The 18,845-nt window shown below is 40.4% G+C and overlaps 2 protein-coding genes across 3 annotated transcripts; one reads left to right on the top strand and one right to left on the bottom strand.

Moving 5' to 3' along the window:
- Window positions 1-3,436: 3,436 nt before the first annotated feature.
- Window positions 3,437-8,030, bottom strand: LOC119692713 (uncharacterized protein K02A2.6-like). 2 transcript variants are annotated; one of them, XM_048627871.1, is made up of 2 exons: window positions 6,657-8,030; window positions 3,437-6,286 (listed from the first exon to the last, which is right to left on the bottom strand). In XM_048627871.1, exons 1-2 carry the CDS (start codon window positions 7,674-7,676, stop codon window positions 6,269-6,271), a joined length of 1,038 nt encoding a protein of 345 aa, XP_048483828.1. In that variant the 5' UTR covers window positions 7,677-8,030; the 3' UTR covers window positions 3,437-6,268. The 2 variants fall into 2 exon arrangements, with proteins under 2 accessions (XP_048483828.1, XP_037970085.2); XM_038114157.2 differs by having other exon boundaries at window positions 6,657-8,014.
- A 1,100-nt stretch (window positions 8,031-9,130) lies between these two features.
- On the top strand, window positions 9,131-11,530 carry LOC119690632 (trypsin, alkaline C-like). The gene is made up of 4 exons (XM_048627885.1): window positions 9,131-9,286; window positions 10,085-10,268; window positions 10,641-10,899; window positions 11,192-11,530. Exons 1-4 carry the CDS (start codon window positions 9,256-9,258, stop codon window positions 11,486-11,488), a joined length of 771 nt encoding a protein of 256 aa, XP_048483842.1. The 5' UTR covers window positions 9,131-9,255; the 3' UTR covers window positions 11,489-11,530.
- The last annotated feature ends 7,315 nt before the right edge of the window (window positions 11,531-18,845 follow it).

Here is an 18,845-nt window from a genome sequence, read left to right as displayed (position 1 = left end):
CTCATGAATCAAAAGCACAAATCTACATACGTATTCAGTTGCCGCCGCTTAATTACAAATGTGTACACCGATCGCCAGCACATAAACAACGCGCCGGAAACGCTCCGATAAATCAGCTGCTGGCCGCGACCTAATGTACTGAAGAAATGCTGGCACACTTAATTATAACCAGCCTGCAGGCAAATACGGGCCCTAATTCTGTAGCAATAGGGGCGAGTGTGCTCGGCAGTGATGATGGGTGAGTTAGACATCGGCGGCGGGCGGAAAGCGGTAGTTTGTAGTTCCGTCTCACCCGGCCATGTGTGTCGCGGCGGCGGCGGCGGCGGCGGCGGCGGCGGCGCGGGGGGCGGCGGGGGCGGCGGGGGCGGCGCGGGGGCACGGCCGCCGGAACTACGTATCGCATATGTTACTACGCATCTGGATTTCTTTGGAAATCTAATTAAACCCGTTTATGTTACACACAGAGCATACATTCTGTGACTAACGCTGCAAGCGCCTGTTTATATGCATTAGGGCGGGTCAATAAGTCCGTGACTTTTTGAACAAAATACTGGTTTTTGGATATTTTTTTTATTTATTTTTCAACGTAGTCTCCTTTGAGCTCTATACACTTTGTGCAAAGTTTCTGCAATTTTTTTATCCCTTCCAAAAAATGAGGTTTCTCGAGGTCATCAAAATACCCACCTTGACCTTCTTTGGCGCCGATTCACCCCGAGAAACCCACCGTTTAGACTGATTTTTGGTCTCTGGTGTGTTGTGGTGGATCCACGTTTCATCCACGGATACAAAACGGCGCAAAAACTCGTCCGAATTTCGGTTTAACAACGCCAAACACTCCTCTGCGAAGTTGTCATTCGATTGCGTTTGTGAGCAAACGCGGCAGCCATCTTGCGGAAAGCTTTTTCATACCCAAGTGATCATTCAAAATTGAAACCAGTGAGCCACGTGATATCCCTGTGGCTTCCACTATCCCTTTCACTTTCAATCTCCGATCGGCCAACACCATGTCGTGAATTTTTTCAATCATTTCAGGTGTAGAGACCTCAACTGGGTGCCATGGACGTCCGGCATCTTCCGTACTTGTACGGCCACAACGGAATTCAGTAAACCACTTTTAACCATAGATATTGATGGTGCAGAGTCCCCATAATCTTTATCAAGCTTAGCCTTGGTTTCAGTGATGGTTTTTTTCCGTAAAAAAATCTTGCTTAGTGAGCACACGAAATTCAGTTTTTTCCATTATGTTTTTAAATCACGCGGTTGTTGCTAAGAACGGGTGTAAAACACAAACCTAGTGACGTAACTTGTGCAAATTTTGACAGATGTCTACTGACAGATGCTTGTTGACAGGAGCAGTGTTGTTCTTTCAGTTAAGCGGCGGGAAATTATAAAAGTCACGGACTTATTGACCCGCCCTCGTATCTTGTCTATCTATTAACGTTAGTGTAAATTCTAACATGATGTCTAATAACAATATGTAGATATGTTTATAGTCTGTGAACACGATGTAGCCGGCTAGCAGGTAGTCTGTAGCGCCGGACTACGGTATTAATCTGGCGGAGTAATGGCCGACAGTCGCCGCGCGCTTAGCTCCGCATTCTGTAGCGGCTCACTCCAGTCTAGCTTCTATATTACAGGCACTACACCGACCTCCAGTACAATGATACCGGCGACCCGACACTAACTACACACAATAAGAAAGGGCGCTGACTATGATAAATTTTCTAATGCTATAAACTCAAACTGGGGTTTTCCTAAACGTTACACTTCGGAGATAATACTGCTCGTGTGGAGTGGTAACAGTTGAAGTTGAATGCAGTTGTCACGTTCAGAGTGCAGCCTACTGTACGGATGGTGTGTAGTGTGTAGTTCTGCTACTTGTTTCTTAACTGCAGTGTTTGTGGCTGTGTCGGGCGCGGCTCGCATGTCGAGTGAACGCTGACAGAGCTGTGTACTGCTGACACTGTGTTGTGTATGCACTGTGCTAGTTGCTGGTGTCCGGCTGTTCGTTAGATTTTCCGTGAATTATCTTATGCAGTACACTTAGATCTAGTATGTATTTGCGGTTGATCATACAATTATGTAAAAATAAAATGCTTGTGTCTCAAGACATAGTCGGTTAATTTATATTTAGGAACATATCTATAACTTAAAATATTTTTATTCCCGTAATAACTATGACATTGCTCACACTCGATTAAATAGACGACTTAAATGTATACTCGTAAAAGCCACGGATCTAAGTGAATTAAATGTAAAGAATAAAACAGCGTTAATAATAAATAGAAACGAATTTAGTTTCATCCTGAAACAATAACAAATACTTATACATTAAATTTAATTTTACATTTACAAATCTCGGATTACTAATTTGTGTTAGCTTTCAACCCGACAGAATATAATTAAATAATTAATTTTCTAATTACCAAAACAATTTGTGCCTAAGACTTGCTTGATACAATTTTAAACGTAAGTTAAATTAATATTTCCAATGTAATTGAGGTGTTACAGTTACAGAACAACGCGGACTCGGGTATAACTCAATACATTGAACATACAAATAATTATACGTTATGTGTATACCTTGTGTATACAGACGTTTATGATAATGCAGGTAATAATTATGTAGTTCTAGGAAATGGACTAGAAAGAAGGCTGACAACAGTACGTATTTGTTTGTACGTAGTTGTACGGAGATAGGGACGGGCCCTCAGGTTATTTATGTTTAACAGAAACAAAAATTGTGTTTAACAGAAACAAAAATTGTGTTTAACAGAAACAAAAATTGTGATTAAACTCATTAAGTATTCCATTGTCAAATTTTCGAATAACAGTGTTGCTTCAAAAAGAGAAGCTCGTTTCAATCGCAACTGACTAACTGGCGCAAGTACCTCCGCGAGGCACACGCCGCCGCCGCCGCCGCCGCCGTCAGCAATTAGCAAGGATGTATTTAAAATGAAGCAGACCCCATGACGATGCACTGTCGCCACACACCGCCGCCGCCGCCGCCGCCGCCGCGGGAAACTAGACACTAACACACACGTAATAGTGCCATTACGGGAGTCGGGTCGGGTGTTCCAGTGACAATATTTGCTCTGTTTGTGTCTCATTAGCGCGCCGAGTGCCGCGTCGTCGCTCGTTGATAATAACTCCAGAACAAATACACAAAGCATTAACCAATGCTCAGACTCTTCTTTGTCAAACATGAATAGCTCTGCTTGGGAATTATTGATTAAATTCATATCGCTGTTACAGCTATTTCAGGCTCCGCTATTTATACCTTTGACTCGACGCTGAATGACATCTCAGATATCCGAGATACAGAGGTAGGTGACGCAATATTGATAAGATACTCTCAGGCAAGAAACACACCAAGTACTTACTGCTCTAACTCTCGGGCATCTCTTTCTGTTATATTTGGAAATAAAACCATAAATTAATTAATTAGGCTTTAATTAAGCTCCACTACATATTGACACAACGCGTTATAAAAAGAGAAGAACATAGAGTATATAATACTTAAGGTCTATGGTTTAAGGATGCGTTCAGGAATCTCACATTCTCCCCGACTTAAAACAGAACAATAAACTCTTAAAATAACTATATAACATGTTTTTTATAATGAAAAATAATGTTTGCCTATCTATCTTATAACTACTAACTTAATAACTAACCGACAGTTTTGGTTTCCGCACTAAGTATAGCTAACCTAGGTCTAAAAGATCAGAGCAAGTAACCATTTGATTGACATGTCTCTTCCATCTCATCCCTTCTACATCTACTATGTATGTTACATTAGGAATCGATTCCTCAATAATGAGGCCCTGAACCCATGGCTTACTATCCCTTCTATAATCTTTGACCATAACTTTTTGGCCGACCTCAAATTTAGTTTCTCTATTTCCTTGCTCTCTACTTTGAACTTTATTGTATATATCTTCAGTTAGTGGTGGTGGACGCAGTAAACTGAAACGGTTCCGGAGTTCCCTCCCCAGCATTAAGCGAGCTGGCGAAACACCAGTAGTTCGCTGAGGTGTGCTTCTATAATCCGAAAGAAACAGGTTTATAGCATAAGCCAAGCTGTTACCACCTTCTTTGATTTTAGTTATAGCTGATTTGAATGTTTCCACAAATCTCTCAGCAGCACCATTTGTGGCTGGATGGTAAGGAGCTGAAAATGTGTGCTTAATCTGAGCCATTTTTATAAAGTCCTGAAATTCAGAGCTGGTAAAGGATCTACCGTTATCTGTAACTAAGTGTACCGGAAATCCATATCTTGCAAAAATATGCTTAAATGCTTCAATAGTACGACCTGAGGTAATGTTTGACATTTCAAAAACTTCTGGCCATTTTGAGTAACTGTCAACCACCACTAAAAACATTTTGTTATTAAATGGCCCTAAAAAGTCAGCGTGAATTCTATACCACGGAGAAGGGGGTATAGGCCATGGTTTCTGTATTTTAGAAGGAGATTTACTATTTTGCAAACATACAATACAATTTTTTGATATTTCATCTATCTCAGTATCCAAGTTAGGCCACCAAAAATAAGATCTAGCAATTTCCTTCATGCGAATGATTCCAAAATGGCTCCTGTGTAATTCAGTTAATACGGAACTACGCAGAACTGATGGAATTAACAACCGATAGCCCCAAAATACACAACCCCTATCAACTGATAACTCAATATGCCTGTTAAAATATGGTAACAGTTCTTTTGGTAAATTGGTTTTGTCAGGCCAACCGTCAACCATATATCTTATTATTTTAGATAATATTTGATCCTTTTTTGTTTCCTTCTGTATTATTTTCCAGTTTAAGGATTCCATTTCTGAATCATTCACATGACAAATATTACTTAAATTAGTACTTGCACAAAGAGAATGTATTACATTTATATTTTCTTCCTCTACATCGACAGCAGTTCTAGACAAAAAATCTGCCGGGTTCAAAGATGTTTTGATATGTCTCACTTTATAGTTAAATGCTGATAAAAATATTGCGTAATGTTGCAACCTTTTAGCAGCCATTTTTGGAATGCTCTTTGTTGGGCCAAAAATCCTCACTAAAGCTGCATTATCTGTTTCCAATTCAAACTCCCTTCCATAAATAAAGTTATAGAACTTAGTTATTCCAAAAATGACTGCCATTGCTTCTTTATCAATTGTTGCATATTTCTTTTCTACATCATTTAGTTTTTTACTTGCATAAGCAATAGGCTGAACCATACCATTATGGTCTCTATTCGATAACACCGCAGCTAACCCTGTGTCAGAAGCATCACAAGTTAGAATTAAAGGCAGCTGCGGATCATAATGTTTTAAATTATTTGCAGAAGCTAGTTTTTCCTTAATAAGTTTAAATGCACTCTCGCATTCTGGTGTCCAATTAAACTTATCTTTTTTGGTACATTCATACAATGGGGTGATGATGGTAGCCATATCTTTCAGAAATCGAGAGTAATAATTTAATTTCCCCAAAAAGGATTTGAGTAGAGTTAAATTTGTAGGTGCTTTAGCATTTATCAGCGGTTCAATGTTTGATTTTATAATATTGACACCATGTTTATCTACCCTGAATCCAAATACATCAAGACTGGTCACAAACAATTTACACTTTTCAGGTTTCAGTTTGAATTCACATTCATTTAATTTTGTTAGGACTTTACATAAGGTGTCCCATGTGTCCTGTAAGCTGCTCCCTTTTATATATATATTATCAATAAATACAATAGTGTTGGGAATATCTGTTAATTTTTTAGACATCAATCTTTGAAATGATCCAGGACCCGAGCTGACACCATAAGGTAAGAAATTATATCTATAAGTACCAGCCTCTGTTACAATAGTTGTACAATTTTTACTTTCCTCACTTAGAGGAGCTTGTAAATAAGCCTCTTTTAAGTCCAATTCGCAGTAGTATTGCCCATCTTTTAATGTATTTAAAATATCATCAATATGTGGTAGTGGAAAATGGTCAATCTCTAATCCAGTGTTGACAGTTAGCTTATAGTCTCCACATAGTCTTACTGCACCATCTGGTTTTAAAATGGGCACCACCGGTGTTCCCCATTCACAGTGTTCAACCGGACTGATTCTACCATTTTCCAGTAACCTATTAATTTCATGCTTTACCTTATCTCTTAGAGCATATGGTACTCGGCGTACGGGCAAACACTTTGGTTGGGTGCCCGGTTTTAGTTTCAGTGTTATCACTTCATCTTTAAAATTACCCCAACCTGGACTAAACACCTCTGCGAATTGTTCTTTTACATTTCTCCGTGCATCTGAAACAGTTAAAACAGTGTTATTTCCTAAATCCAAACCATTTTGTACATTTGGGGGCCAAAGTTTTAGGGCATTAAGCCAATCTCTGCCTATTACTCTTGGAGAATTGTTATTTACCACAAAAATATTCAATGACTCCCTCACTTGATTTAATGTGACTGGTACATTTGTTAAAATACCTAATGGTTTTGTAATACTTTGATCAAAATTTTTGAATATTATATTGGACTCCTCCAATGTGAATGTATTAAGGTATTTAGCTTTATCTGACATTGTCACCACTGTCACGTCAGATCCAGTGTCTAACTGGAATGACATGTCATAACCGTTGACATTCAAGGTTATAAAATGAGGAGGTATCCTACTTACACTGTGAACAGCATAAGTTTCATCGTATAAGTGTCTTATATTTTCTACTGGTTCCTCCTTTACTTCCTCCGGTGTTTGTGCCTCCAGGACATGAGCCTCACGTTTTCTTCTTTGGCACATTCTATATATGTGCCCTTGTTGACCACATTCTGAGCAGAATTTCATGGCTAATGTACATTGTGACTTAATGTGATTGTTTTTTCCACAACAGAAACAATGCATTTCTGTATTAGCATTGTTATTTTTTTTAATTTTCATTCTCATATTGGGTTTACGTTGTTCTTGAGTAAAAAAAACCTCAGTGGTTTCAGGAGCATCACCTGTGTGGAGAAGAGCGGCTTCCACTGTGCGAGCCAGTTGTATGCAGGCTTCTAAAGTTAAATCTGCAGAGCCCTTCATTAGCTCGAACTTAATTACTTTTGAGGTTACTCCATCCATAAATTTTTCTTTTAACTGGTCATCAATATCTTTAAAATTACAACGATTTGCCATTTTTCTAAGTTCCAATGCATAGTCTTCTATACTTTCACGTGGTAGTTGTTTCCTTCGTCTAAACTCAGCCCTTTCCAATACTGTTGAGACTGGTTTTGTATATTTTTCTTTTAACTTTGTACACAATTCTTCATAACTTAGTTTTGTGGGTTTATTCGGTGCACATAAGCAACTTAATGTTTCAAATACCTTTGGTGTTAGTTTGGTTATCAGCAAAGGCACCTTCTTGTCATCAGAGATATCATTAACTAATGTGAAACATTCCAACTGTTGTACAAACACCTCCCATTTATCGCCGTCAAACGGCTTGATTTCGCCAAACATCGACATTCTGTGTTGCTTATTTTTTGTTGTTATTTTCGGTTTATTTTTATAGTGTTCACTTAACTGCTTTCTAAGTGTGTCGATACTAGCATTTTTGTTGCAATCTATGCCTTCGTCCGTTAAAATTTCGAGTAATTCTGTCTTTGAACAGAGATAGATGTATGATCTCTTGCCTGTTTTAATTAACTCAGATGCTGCGTTCATGTAGACTGTAACTTTCCAAACTTAGTTCGTATTCTGAGTCTGAGTTTTTTTTTTTTTTATTGTATTCGTTGGCGCTTTTACGATTGTTACCAACTTCACACCGTCACTTTTGATGCTTCACTTTTATTTGCGTTTTACCTTGTTATTGCTAATTTTTGTGCACTGATTATTATCACACTTTAAACTGCAGGTTCTGAATCTCGTCGCCAATTGTTATATTTGGAAATAAAACCATAAATTAATTAATTAGGCTTTAATTAAGCTCCACTACATATTGACACAACGCGTTATAAAAAGAGAAGAACATAGAGTATATAATACTTAAGGTCTATGGTTTAAGGATGCGTTCAGGAATCTCACACTTTCTAACATCGACACGAATACCTACCTACCACAGCTACCTACTTAGGTAATGAGCCGTTTTTAACAGCATGCGGATTTCATCGCGCATGCGGCACAGATGGCACGTCATTTTCCCGCGTCTCGCGTGCATATTCCACGCGTTAAATAAATACTTATATGAACGCATGCGGGGCAATCCCGCGTGATCAAATCCGCATGCTGTTAAAACAGCGTAACACTGTGTTAACTTTTAACTATTATATCTTCAGAAAAAAATACGCAGTGCCTACATAATAAACTGGTAAACACTAGTTCGAAGGAATTTACTCAACGCTATCTTATCACCAACAACATGTACCTACATCGGATTATTTAGATTTAATGACAAACAAAAAATAATATTGGTCAATCTCAATACAATGTTATCTTTTATTTATTATTATTATTTATTATTTATCTGTTACCAATAATCTAAAAAATATTATGTTAAAATTTAAGGTTTCTATACAGTAGTTTAAAATTGTAACGTTGATTTCAGAATTTATTTTAACTTTTCTATTCTATTCTCTGTGGGGGTGTCAGTACCTGCACCTGGCTCTCTCGAATGGAACTTTTGTGCATATCCCCAAGGTCTAAACTGCCTTCATAAGCTTGGACCAATTCCCACCACGCTGGTCCACTGCGGGTTGGTGGGTTCACATATCTAGATGTGCTAAATCTAGATATGCAGGTTTCCTCACGATGTTTTCCTTCACCGTAAGAGCGATGGTATACATTGTACTTAAATTCAGAAAAGAACTCATTGGTACATGTCAGCGCCGGGATTCGAACCCGCATCTCTGGCGTGAGAAGCGGGCGCTTACCCGACTGAGCTACCACCGCTCTCCCGACTGAGCTACCACCGCTCTTTCTGGATAGCTATTTTTTTTCGAAGTAACACATATATAATACCTTTTATCATTAAATCTCACAGTGTTTTAAATGTTTCAGCCGCTTTGAGCTATGCTGCCATACACATTTGGCAATTTTCCTATCTAATCGAACTGTTTTTTGCTATTCTTCTAAGGAACCCTAAAACCATTTCCTACTTATTATCATGCATATCAGAATAATTATGAGAATTACCCACCCGATTGTGAGAATTAATGAATGGGAAATCCAATAATTAGAAAGATTAACGTAAAATATAATATATATAATCTGCTTCGATAAATAAATCATTCTAGCTGTATTCACAATGGTGACCTGGGCTGTACTCCTTTTAACGTGTACGTACTCTTTTAAATATTTAATACTTATCGGTACTAGCTGTTTTCGCGGGCAAGCTTCAAAGGAAAGTTCCGGATTAAAAAAAACTATAATTATTGTATATTTCAATCCAAGGTGTCACCTTCCTCCATACCAAAATTTCTTTAAAAATTCGTTTAGTATACTACTTTTGAAAGAACTGACATTGACGTTCTATATTACGTCACTGGAAGTTTTTCATTGCTTGTGAGTGTATTATTTAGTCAAATTCTTGGATGTCAAGTTATCAAAGTGGTTAAAAGTTTTAGTTAACACCCTGTGTATAATACAGTACTGGACATGGCTTCCCAGCAAGAGCCACAGAAGTCCAAAACTGCATGGCCTTCCTGTTGTTGCTACCACTTGCAAACGGTCTAAGGCCTTCGGTAGAATAGAATAGAGGGTTAAAATGTAAAACATTATTTTTGGATTTGATCGGTATATTTGTTTGTTCGTGGTCTCTACTCGGGAACTATATGAATAAATTCTTCGGTCCGGGTGACTGACTGAGAATAAACGCACAGCCGATACTACTGAATGTATCCGTCTGAGCCTGATACTTGCAGGGATTGTTCTTTAAAATGATTATCAAAAAGAAAGTGCCGGCTCACAGGATTGTTCGTTCAACGAACGTTTCCCCGCATATTTTTACGCAGCTTGTGCACGAAACGTTCGTTGGGCCGCTCATTCTATGGGCTAACAGTTCATGGGTCAATCGACTGTTGAACTGAAATTTGCAAGGTTTTAGACGATGTTAGATTTGCTATAATTGTCCACAGCGGCGGTGGCGGCGGCGGCGGCGGCGCCCGGACACCGGATCGTGGGCGGCGAGGAGACCAGCATCGAGCGGTACCCGTCCATCGTGCAGCTGGACTACCTGCGCCCGCTCACCGGCTGGGGGCAGAGCTGCGCCGGCACCATCGTCACGCCCACCGTCGTCGTCAGCGCCGCGCACTGCACCAAGTACGTACTCACTTACTGACAGTTGCACGACTGAGAACATCAAGTTGTGCAGAACTTGAGCTTGGAATGCAGCGTGATAACTACTGTTTTACTTAGGACTTCAATTCATGCTTAGGGTCTCAGCACATATAAGCGTAACGTAAAGATATCTCCTTGTTTTCTTCTGTCAACCAGGCGTTCGCGTTCTACTGGTTAGATTACTATCTTCTGTACTACCGACACGCTATCCAACACTAAGAAGACGCTTTTTAGGTCCTCTTGGTGGTTGGAGGTGGTGCGCGCTGCGTCGCTCTGTCACTATTCGTAACAAGGTAGCTCGCCATTTTGATCATTTTCCATTTTAATCTTATATCCTTTCCATGTGACCCCCAGCAACGTGGCGGTGAACACGCGGCGCATCCGCGTGGGCGCCACCAACAGGAACTCTGGCGGCACCCTCGTGTCGCTGCGCTCCTACCGCAACCACCCCGAGTACGGCGTGCGCGCACGCAACGACGCCGACATCTGCCTGCTGTACCTGGCGCAGGAGCTGGCGTTCGGCGCCACCGCGCAGCCCGCGCCCATCAACGCGCAGGGCTCGCAGCTGCCCGACGGCTCGGCGGTCGTGCACGCCGGCTGGGGCGCCATCAGGGTCAGTTGCCTTCATCATTTCAGTGCTTTCGCGCGACTGCGATGGAACACCTGTGAGTGGAGATGATGCCTGTATGGACATGGCACAACTTTCTCGGAAGAGGCTTATGTCGTACGGTGGGTTCTTAAGATCAAAGTATGTATGATGAGGAGCCTTCCTCCTGTGAAAGAGTTTTAAAGAGTCTTAAACCCAAGCAGTGAATGGCTGAGGATGTTGAGATAGCAATATTATGTAGCACCTACTTGTGTAGTACAAGTAATTCCACTGACCGCAGACCATCCTTTTCCCACAGTCTAACGGGCCCGCGTCGCCGGTGCTGCTGGACGTGACCATCTTCACTGTGAACACGGACGAATGCGCGCGGCGCTACCGGTCGGGCGTCACGGACAACATGGTGTGCGCGGGGCTGCTGGACCAGGGCGGCAAGGACGCCTGCCAGGGCGACTCCGGCGGCCCGCTGTACCACAACAACATCCTCGTGGGCGTGGTCTCGTGGGGCGCCGGCTGCGCGGACCCCTACTACCCGGGCATCAGCACGCGCGTGTCCTCCTACTCCGACTGGATCGTCAACAATGCCGCTAATCCGTAATCAGTAAAACTGCAACATATACAAATATAATTTTTTTCATAAGTATGTGATTTTATTAATTGGTCCTGAGGTAAAGTTCCTTTTTAGTCTGAACATTCACGACACTGACACGCAAGAAAAATATAAGATAGGTAGTAGTGGTAAGGTAAAGTTAACGCATGATTACACCAACAATGGGGCTGGTGCTGCTATTGCAGATTAAAAACTAGATTAGATAGATATTTATTGAAATACCATAACTCCCACAACTCCACCATCAAAAAAAAAAAATTAATATATTTTAAATGTAACAAAATACAGAATAATAATAATATGATCATTTTCAACGGTCACATTGCTTACCTATTATTTAGACGGTCGAATGGCGTAGTGGTTAGTGGCCCTGACTGCTATGCCGAAGGTCCCGAGTTCGATTCCCGGTGGGGCAGATATTTATATTTAATATGTATCCATCTATGTATTTGTGTAGATATATCAGCTGTCCGATACCCATAACACAGGCTCTGCCTAGCTTGGGGTCGGATGGCCGTGTGTGAGATGTCCCCACATATTATTATTATTATTATGTAGTGTCTTTACCATCACGGGACCATGGGGTCCCGGGCATTTGGAAGGCGTGCATGGGGCCGAAGCCAACATGTAGAGGCCCGTTTGACAACATTAATCTAAATGAAATGTGACACCAACCGACGATTCTCCCTGTGAAAACTATAGAAGTAAACCCAAGGAAAACCTCCGGTTAGTGCAGGACTATTGTAGGATATGGAGAAAACGAATACAGGGTTATGGAATGGGGTGCTAAATGGACTGGGTTTCTGGGACTATGGAAGGACTATGGCGCCTGCCTGGACCTATATGTTTCACATACGGATAAAAAGGCAGGGGGTGACTCGCACACACATTAAATGGGCCCCCCAAAACAGTCGCTCGCACATTACAGTGACGTAGCAACAAGAGGGCAACATGGCATGAGGTGCTGAGGGTGGAGAGGTATACCAAGGCTCTCAGAGCAATCGCGGATGCCGGTCAAGACCCCTACAAGCACTTACTGGACTTCCTTCCTCCGAGCATTTCTGCTCTAGCGGTACACCACTCAAGCCAGCCAATGAAGGCAAGCAAGAGGTGGGAGATCCTGTTCCTCGTCAGTGTTCACTCTGGACAACCAATAAAGGCAAGCCAGAGATGAGGATCAGGGGTTCTCCCCGGCATCGGGTGGGTGGGGTCGCTAATGCCCAACAGCTCGCCACAAGCTGCCCTGTCGCGTATTATTATTATTATTATTACATGAATGTATCGGATAAGCAACCACAACAGCTATGTAGCTAGTTTAAATAAGTCTATCGATCGATGACTGGCAGTTAGGCCTGGGTCTCCTATTCGCCGTAGATCGCGTCCAGCGTCACGCCGTGGGCCGCGTCACGATGCTCATTACGTCTACGCGCCAACGTCGGCGTGTGAGGGAGACCGCATCAGTACATTTCTATAGGCCTTGGTCTCCTATTTACGCCGTAGTTCGCGTCCAGCGTCACGCCGTAGGCCGCGTCACAATGCTCACTATAGAAATGTACTGACGCGGTCTCCCTCACACGCCGACGTTGGCGCGTAGATGTTATGAGTATCGTGACGTGGCCTACGGCGGTGACACTTGACGCGACCTACGGAGTAAATAGGAGACCCGGGCCATAGTGAGCATCGTGACGCGGCCTACGGCGTGACGCTGGACGCGATCTACGGCGTAAATAGGAGACCCGGGCCTTACGATTTTGACAAATTATTACTTTGTATTTTACCATGCAAGGCAGTCATCGCTACATAATATAGTTATTTAAACTGTCAGTAAACGTCGTGAGTTCGACTCGAGATAACTGGCTAGAGCTTACGTTCGCTAACTTAAAGATCAAATGTGACTATATGTACTACAATAATCCGCTTCAATAAGGCTTCAATCGGTTAAGGATATCTGCTTCTGTATAGAGTTGCAACGTTTCTGTGTCAACCCGCACGGTGCACGTGTTCTACTCGTATTATAGTATCTGCTGACAGCGGCACTTGCACGCGGCGCGGTATATTGTGCTCATTCTGAGTAGGTTGATTAACTATACAAAGTTTTCAGTACTTATAATAGTAAATTATAGACTAATATAAAATCGTCCCTCCCTTAAAACATACAATTTATCACGTATAATTTCACCTGAGCATGTACATAAGTTATATAGGTACGTAATTATGTAACAAGTTAAATAAAATACCTACTTTGATGAGAGGGAAATGTATTAATTATAAGAAAATATTGTCTGTGAACCGATACGGATAGCCGGCGGCCATTGCCTGCTGTAACCGCAATTTACTTTCAAATATTCGAATATTACGGAGAAAAATACATATCAAAGGCGGGTCTGTTTATTTAGTGATTGGGATCATCGATATCGGAACCACAGCGGCCCACAGCGGCCCACAGCGGCCCACTGCGGCCCACAACGGCCTACGGACGCCCACAGCCGAACTAGCAACTAGCTTTTTGTTCCCTTCGCAACTTTAGGCCCAAGGGAGTTTGCTTTACAAACAATTTAACATCCCAACTCCGAACAAAGCGAGATCCCGACTAACTGAACTCGATACTTGCAAATAGATATTTAGTTGGAGGTATTTTTTGCATGCTTTTGGTTTACTTAACGATTGGAGTTTTCGTTTGATCATTAAACTTTAGCTATGAATGCTATTAGGGAACAATGGCGGCCCAGCCCTGATCTCCGGCAGCGGCAGCGGTCCGACGGACGTTTAATTGCAAACTAATGAAGCAAAAGTTACTTGCAGCTGAAAAAAGCAATTCCATTTAATTAAGTATTGAATGAAGTTGCAGTGGAAATGAACAATGTTCTTAACTGAAGAGTTTCTTCTGTGAAGAGGTCTGCACTGCACGGGGCGGCGGCGGCGGCGGCGGCGCGGCGGGCGCCCCACGCCGGATATTCTGTGCACGCGCCTGCAGCCTGAGCGGGGGGAGAGGGGCGGGGTCTTTGTGAATCTATTGAATGCAGGTTACAATTAAACTCAAGTTCGGCACGGTTTTAGCATTGTCTTATTATCACTATACAAAAACGTAAATTACAAAAAGCCTAAATAATAAATGTAAGTATGTCCTAAGTTTAGCATGACTTTAGAAACCATTCAATTTGTAAGTTATTCACTTTGTATTGGTATAATATTTATAAGGCTCACGATGACTATCTCAAGTGCCTACCTAGCATGTTACCGTTACTGAAAACTTGTAATGACTTCCTACTGTTTACTTAAATATTTATTATTTTGATTGTTATAATCATACTTGTGTCCGCCTTGTTATATGGTTATAACAGTCCTTAGTTATCCGAATAAAAATGAATAAATAATTAGGTATATATGTCAAACTATATATACTATTTCAATCTATTTTAATTCATAATAAAATTAGTAAATAAACTTTTTTATCAGCATTTACGTATTTTCAATAAATAAAAATATTCAATAAAGGTTTGCAATTAAGTGTTCAACTAGAACAGACGGCCCGATCGCTCTGAAAACTGTGAAAAGTGCGGAATGGTTTCATTACCCGCCCGCCCCCGCGCCCCGCCGCCCCCGCCCTCAACCCCGCCGCCCCCGCCGCCGGCAGCAGATTGGTTTTAGGATAAACGTATTTGTGCTTGTTTGTTGAGTTTGTAGAGTTGTTTGAGCCGGGCTAGTTGCCCTTCGTTATCATGGAAATTAGTCCGGACCAGCCGTCACCGGCAGGTATTGTCCCACTCTAACTACTCATTGGTATTTCTGAGTGCGAATCAGAGAGTTTTGTGTCTTTTAATTATAGAACTTAAACTAAAATCCACCCTTTAAAGAGTTAAATAAAGGATTATTATAGACACCAGTTTTCTGCTTGCACGCTGTTCCAGGAACAACCTCAACCAAATGCCGGTTATTTGTACAATCATCATTATTCCGAAATGTTGGCAACTTGTTTTAATATAACATGGGGCTACTGCGGATGCTTTACGAGAACTTGCTTAATTAGTATACCACAATTATAATTATTATAAATAAACAAAGAAAATTCTGATATAACATTTAAATTATTATTTCATTAGAAAAATACCGACAGATATTTCTGACCAAATTACTGTAAACATTACATTTACGGTTGTACTGCACCACGCATACTTATTATGTACAGTCAGCTGCTTAAGTAATTAGCTATACACTTTTGTACCTTGTCAATATGAAACCGCCAAGCAATTCATTGACACATTGACGGTACGTCAGTTTGACAAGGTACAGAAATGTATAGCTACTTATACAGCTGACCGTACGTGGTATATTCAAAAAGATATCAGTATATCAGATAGGTAGTGTCCGTTCAAATGATTTTTTATTTATTTATTTATTGTCTTTCATTCTTTAGATTATTTTAATATGGGTGTCGGATACTTTATCTCTTTAGCTGTACAGTGAATTGGCTCGCTGGTTGTATGTATGTACACATACATGTAGCGCGCACTCTTCATTAATAATGTCCACTCGCAGCGCTACCCGATACTACTCCTACTTACAAACACTACTGGTACAGTCGCACACACAAAAAAACACTCTTTAAACAGAACTTACATCGAAAATAACCCTAACGGTAACTGCGATGTGACTGGTTCGTAAGACGTGGACATCGCGCGGAAAGTAGCGAGTGAGTTTCCAAGCGAGCACACAAACCGCCCCCGCAGCAGTTCGCGGAATACTCGCCTCTATTGCGTCTCACTGCTGCACCGGGCGGAGTCATTATCTTCACTTCATTACTTCCTGGAACAGAACAATCAGAGACCGTCCGAGATTCGAGGTTGTGGCTGAGTCCAAGATACCGAAATGTCTCAGGAATAGATACATAAAGATAAAATATATAGAACTACATCCTTACAATAACAAAAGTAGAAAAGCAATCTTTACCAGACAAGCCGGATAGTAAGAATAAATAGTGTACTACTAATAGTCGCGGTCTGATGTTTGTCACTAATACTCATATGCTAACATACTAGTAGTAATAATAAGTTATTTCTGTAAGTATAATTTTGCATTAGGGTAAGTATATTTATTTCGGAAATGAACAGCGTGTGAATAAAGTTATAATTACTTACATAAGAAATAACTAATAACAAAGCCAATGATAGATTTCCTCAAAAGAAACATAAATAGTAAGATGCAAAAAATACAACAGCTAGCACCGTAGCATTGTGTCTCCGAACCCTCCGCCACCGACACGGGCGTGGGTCAAGTACCTACACTTACTTACGTATCTCTGTATCAAATCCCATCCCATCAATATTAATGGCAACTGTATGTTTGATTCTCCACTATTAATAAACGGACAATAGCGAGTGGGCTGATACCATCGAGTGTCTCCATTGTACGGAGTTGCCGGGAGATGACACACAAACACACTCACACTCACACGCACACACACACACACACACTGCGACAGATCCTACTCGACACTTCCCTGACTATTAGTGTTGCACTTTGTATTGTGTGTTCTATAAAGTGTTTTTTTCAGGAGTGGTCTCCTGATAAGTCGGAGATTTGATCTATCATAAGACACGCGTGGTGCGTCGCTGCTGGCCACAGGGTAGAATAAGACCTTTTTTCATTTTTTGATACACATACAAAGCAATAACTTACTTTTCTAAAGTTTATATAGGTAAATTAATTTGGTTGATTTGAGCGGCAACAAACATCAGCCCAACCGGAAATCGAGTAATAGTTTAATTCTATTCACGTACAATATTGAAAATAACGCTGCAAGGCAAACAATTTTTTTATCAGTATTTTATATCTGAAACATATTTTTGTATACTACACAACACACTCGCGAGCAATGGAAAGGTTCCACCCACTAGGTAAGTTGCTATATATCTGGAACTATTTCATTGCCGCGAGTGGTGTCGATGTTAGCTGTAGTGTAGCTGTGACGTCACTAGCAGGCGGCGGCGGCGAGCGCGGGGTTTGTGTTGAGATCTGTTATTAGCTATTTCTCGGAAAATACACTTTATCTTGATGCTCAATTGTTGACGAGATGCTGAGATATTTGCGTTTGATATAAAATACACAATGGACCAAAAGAAACGTAAATAAATCTTTTTCCTTTATTCATAGAACTGTGGAATGGTAAAGGTATTTCTTATTTCTTGTGTTTGCATGAGTAAATAAGCGGATCATACCATTGGTTGAATACCTGATTATTTATGCTCAATAAGGCTCAATAATACGCGAGTACCTACCGTGGTTATGTTTACATTTAAAAAAACGGGTGCTTTTAAGGCATGATATAACACTCATATAACTAGGTACATATTAGTGATGTAACGAATGTGTGTTTTTGGACATTCGCGAATGCGAATATCTGATATCGACATTCGCGAATGCGAATGCGAATATTCAGCTTGTGTTCAAATTTAGAGCCATTTGTATGGTTTAGTGGCAGTCTCGTACTGAACGAGGTACGTTACGTTCTAGTCACATTCCGAATCCGACTAGCCAACACTAGTCGTAGTTTTTTTGTAAAAGTAGTAACACTTTAGTTTGCTCCGTAACTGTTACGACACACTGCGATTGTGTGCGGTTTCTGAGGATGACTTACACGAAACATTTAAACGTATTTAAATTCTGTCACTACAAGGGTTATTGGTAAGTAGACCTGATCCTTTCAAGAGGTGATAGAGGAAGACATTTTCAGTCGATTGTACCCATAATTCATTATCCGAAACTATACCATTTCTAAGATATTTAATATTTAAGTGATACCCAAATCGATTTGATATTGAAATATCTTATTTGAAAGCTTATAAGTTGATAATTTTTTTAAGTTGAAGTGCACAAAGAAATGTCACATGATATTTTTTTTTACTTTAACTTATATTTTTTTTACGTTTTGAATATATTTTAAAATGTTTATTTTTTTTTCAGGTATTGTGTCGAATTTAAGTCAAAAATTGCACATTTGATTATTTTAATTAGTTTATTGAGGTGTCACTTATGCAAAACAACTAAAAAAAATGAAATATGGCTTTTTTTCGGTTTTAAGCATGACATTTTGTCAATTAAAAAAAAACTTAATATTAAAAATCTTAGAAATGGTTAAGTTTCGGATTATGCATTATAGGGTTCAATCGACTGGAAATGTTCAGGTCACCTCCTGAAAGGATCAGGTCTACTTGCAAAATACCCTTTTTGTTTGTTTAATTTAAAGAGTTTATGTCTTTTGAAACTATTAACATCTAAAGTTTCATTTCATAAAAGAATAAATAATACCAAATGATAAAGTAAGACTGGAAATGTGATTTAGAAGGTA

The sequence above is a fragment of the Plutella xylostella genome, chromosome 19, assembly GCF_932276165.1.
Source record: "Plutella xylostella chromosome 19, ilPluXylo3.1, whole genome shotgun sequence".
Classification (NCBI taxonomy): Eukaryota; Metazoa; Arthropoda; class Insecta; order Lepidoptera; family Plutellidae; genus Plutella; species Plutella xylostella.
The sequence above is the reverse complement of the archived record's forward strand: the minus strand, read 5'-3'. Positions and strand labels throughout refer to the sequence as shown.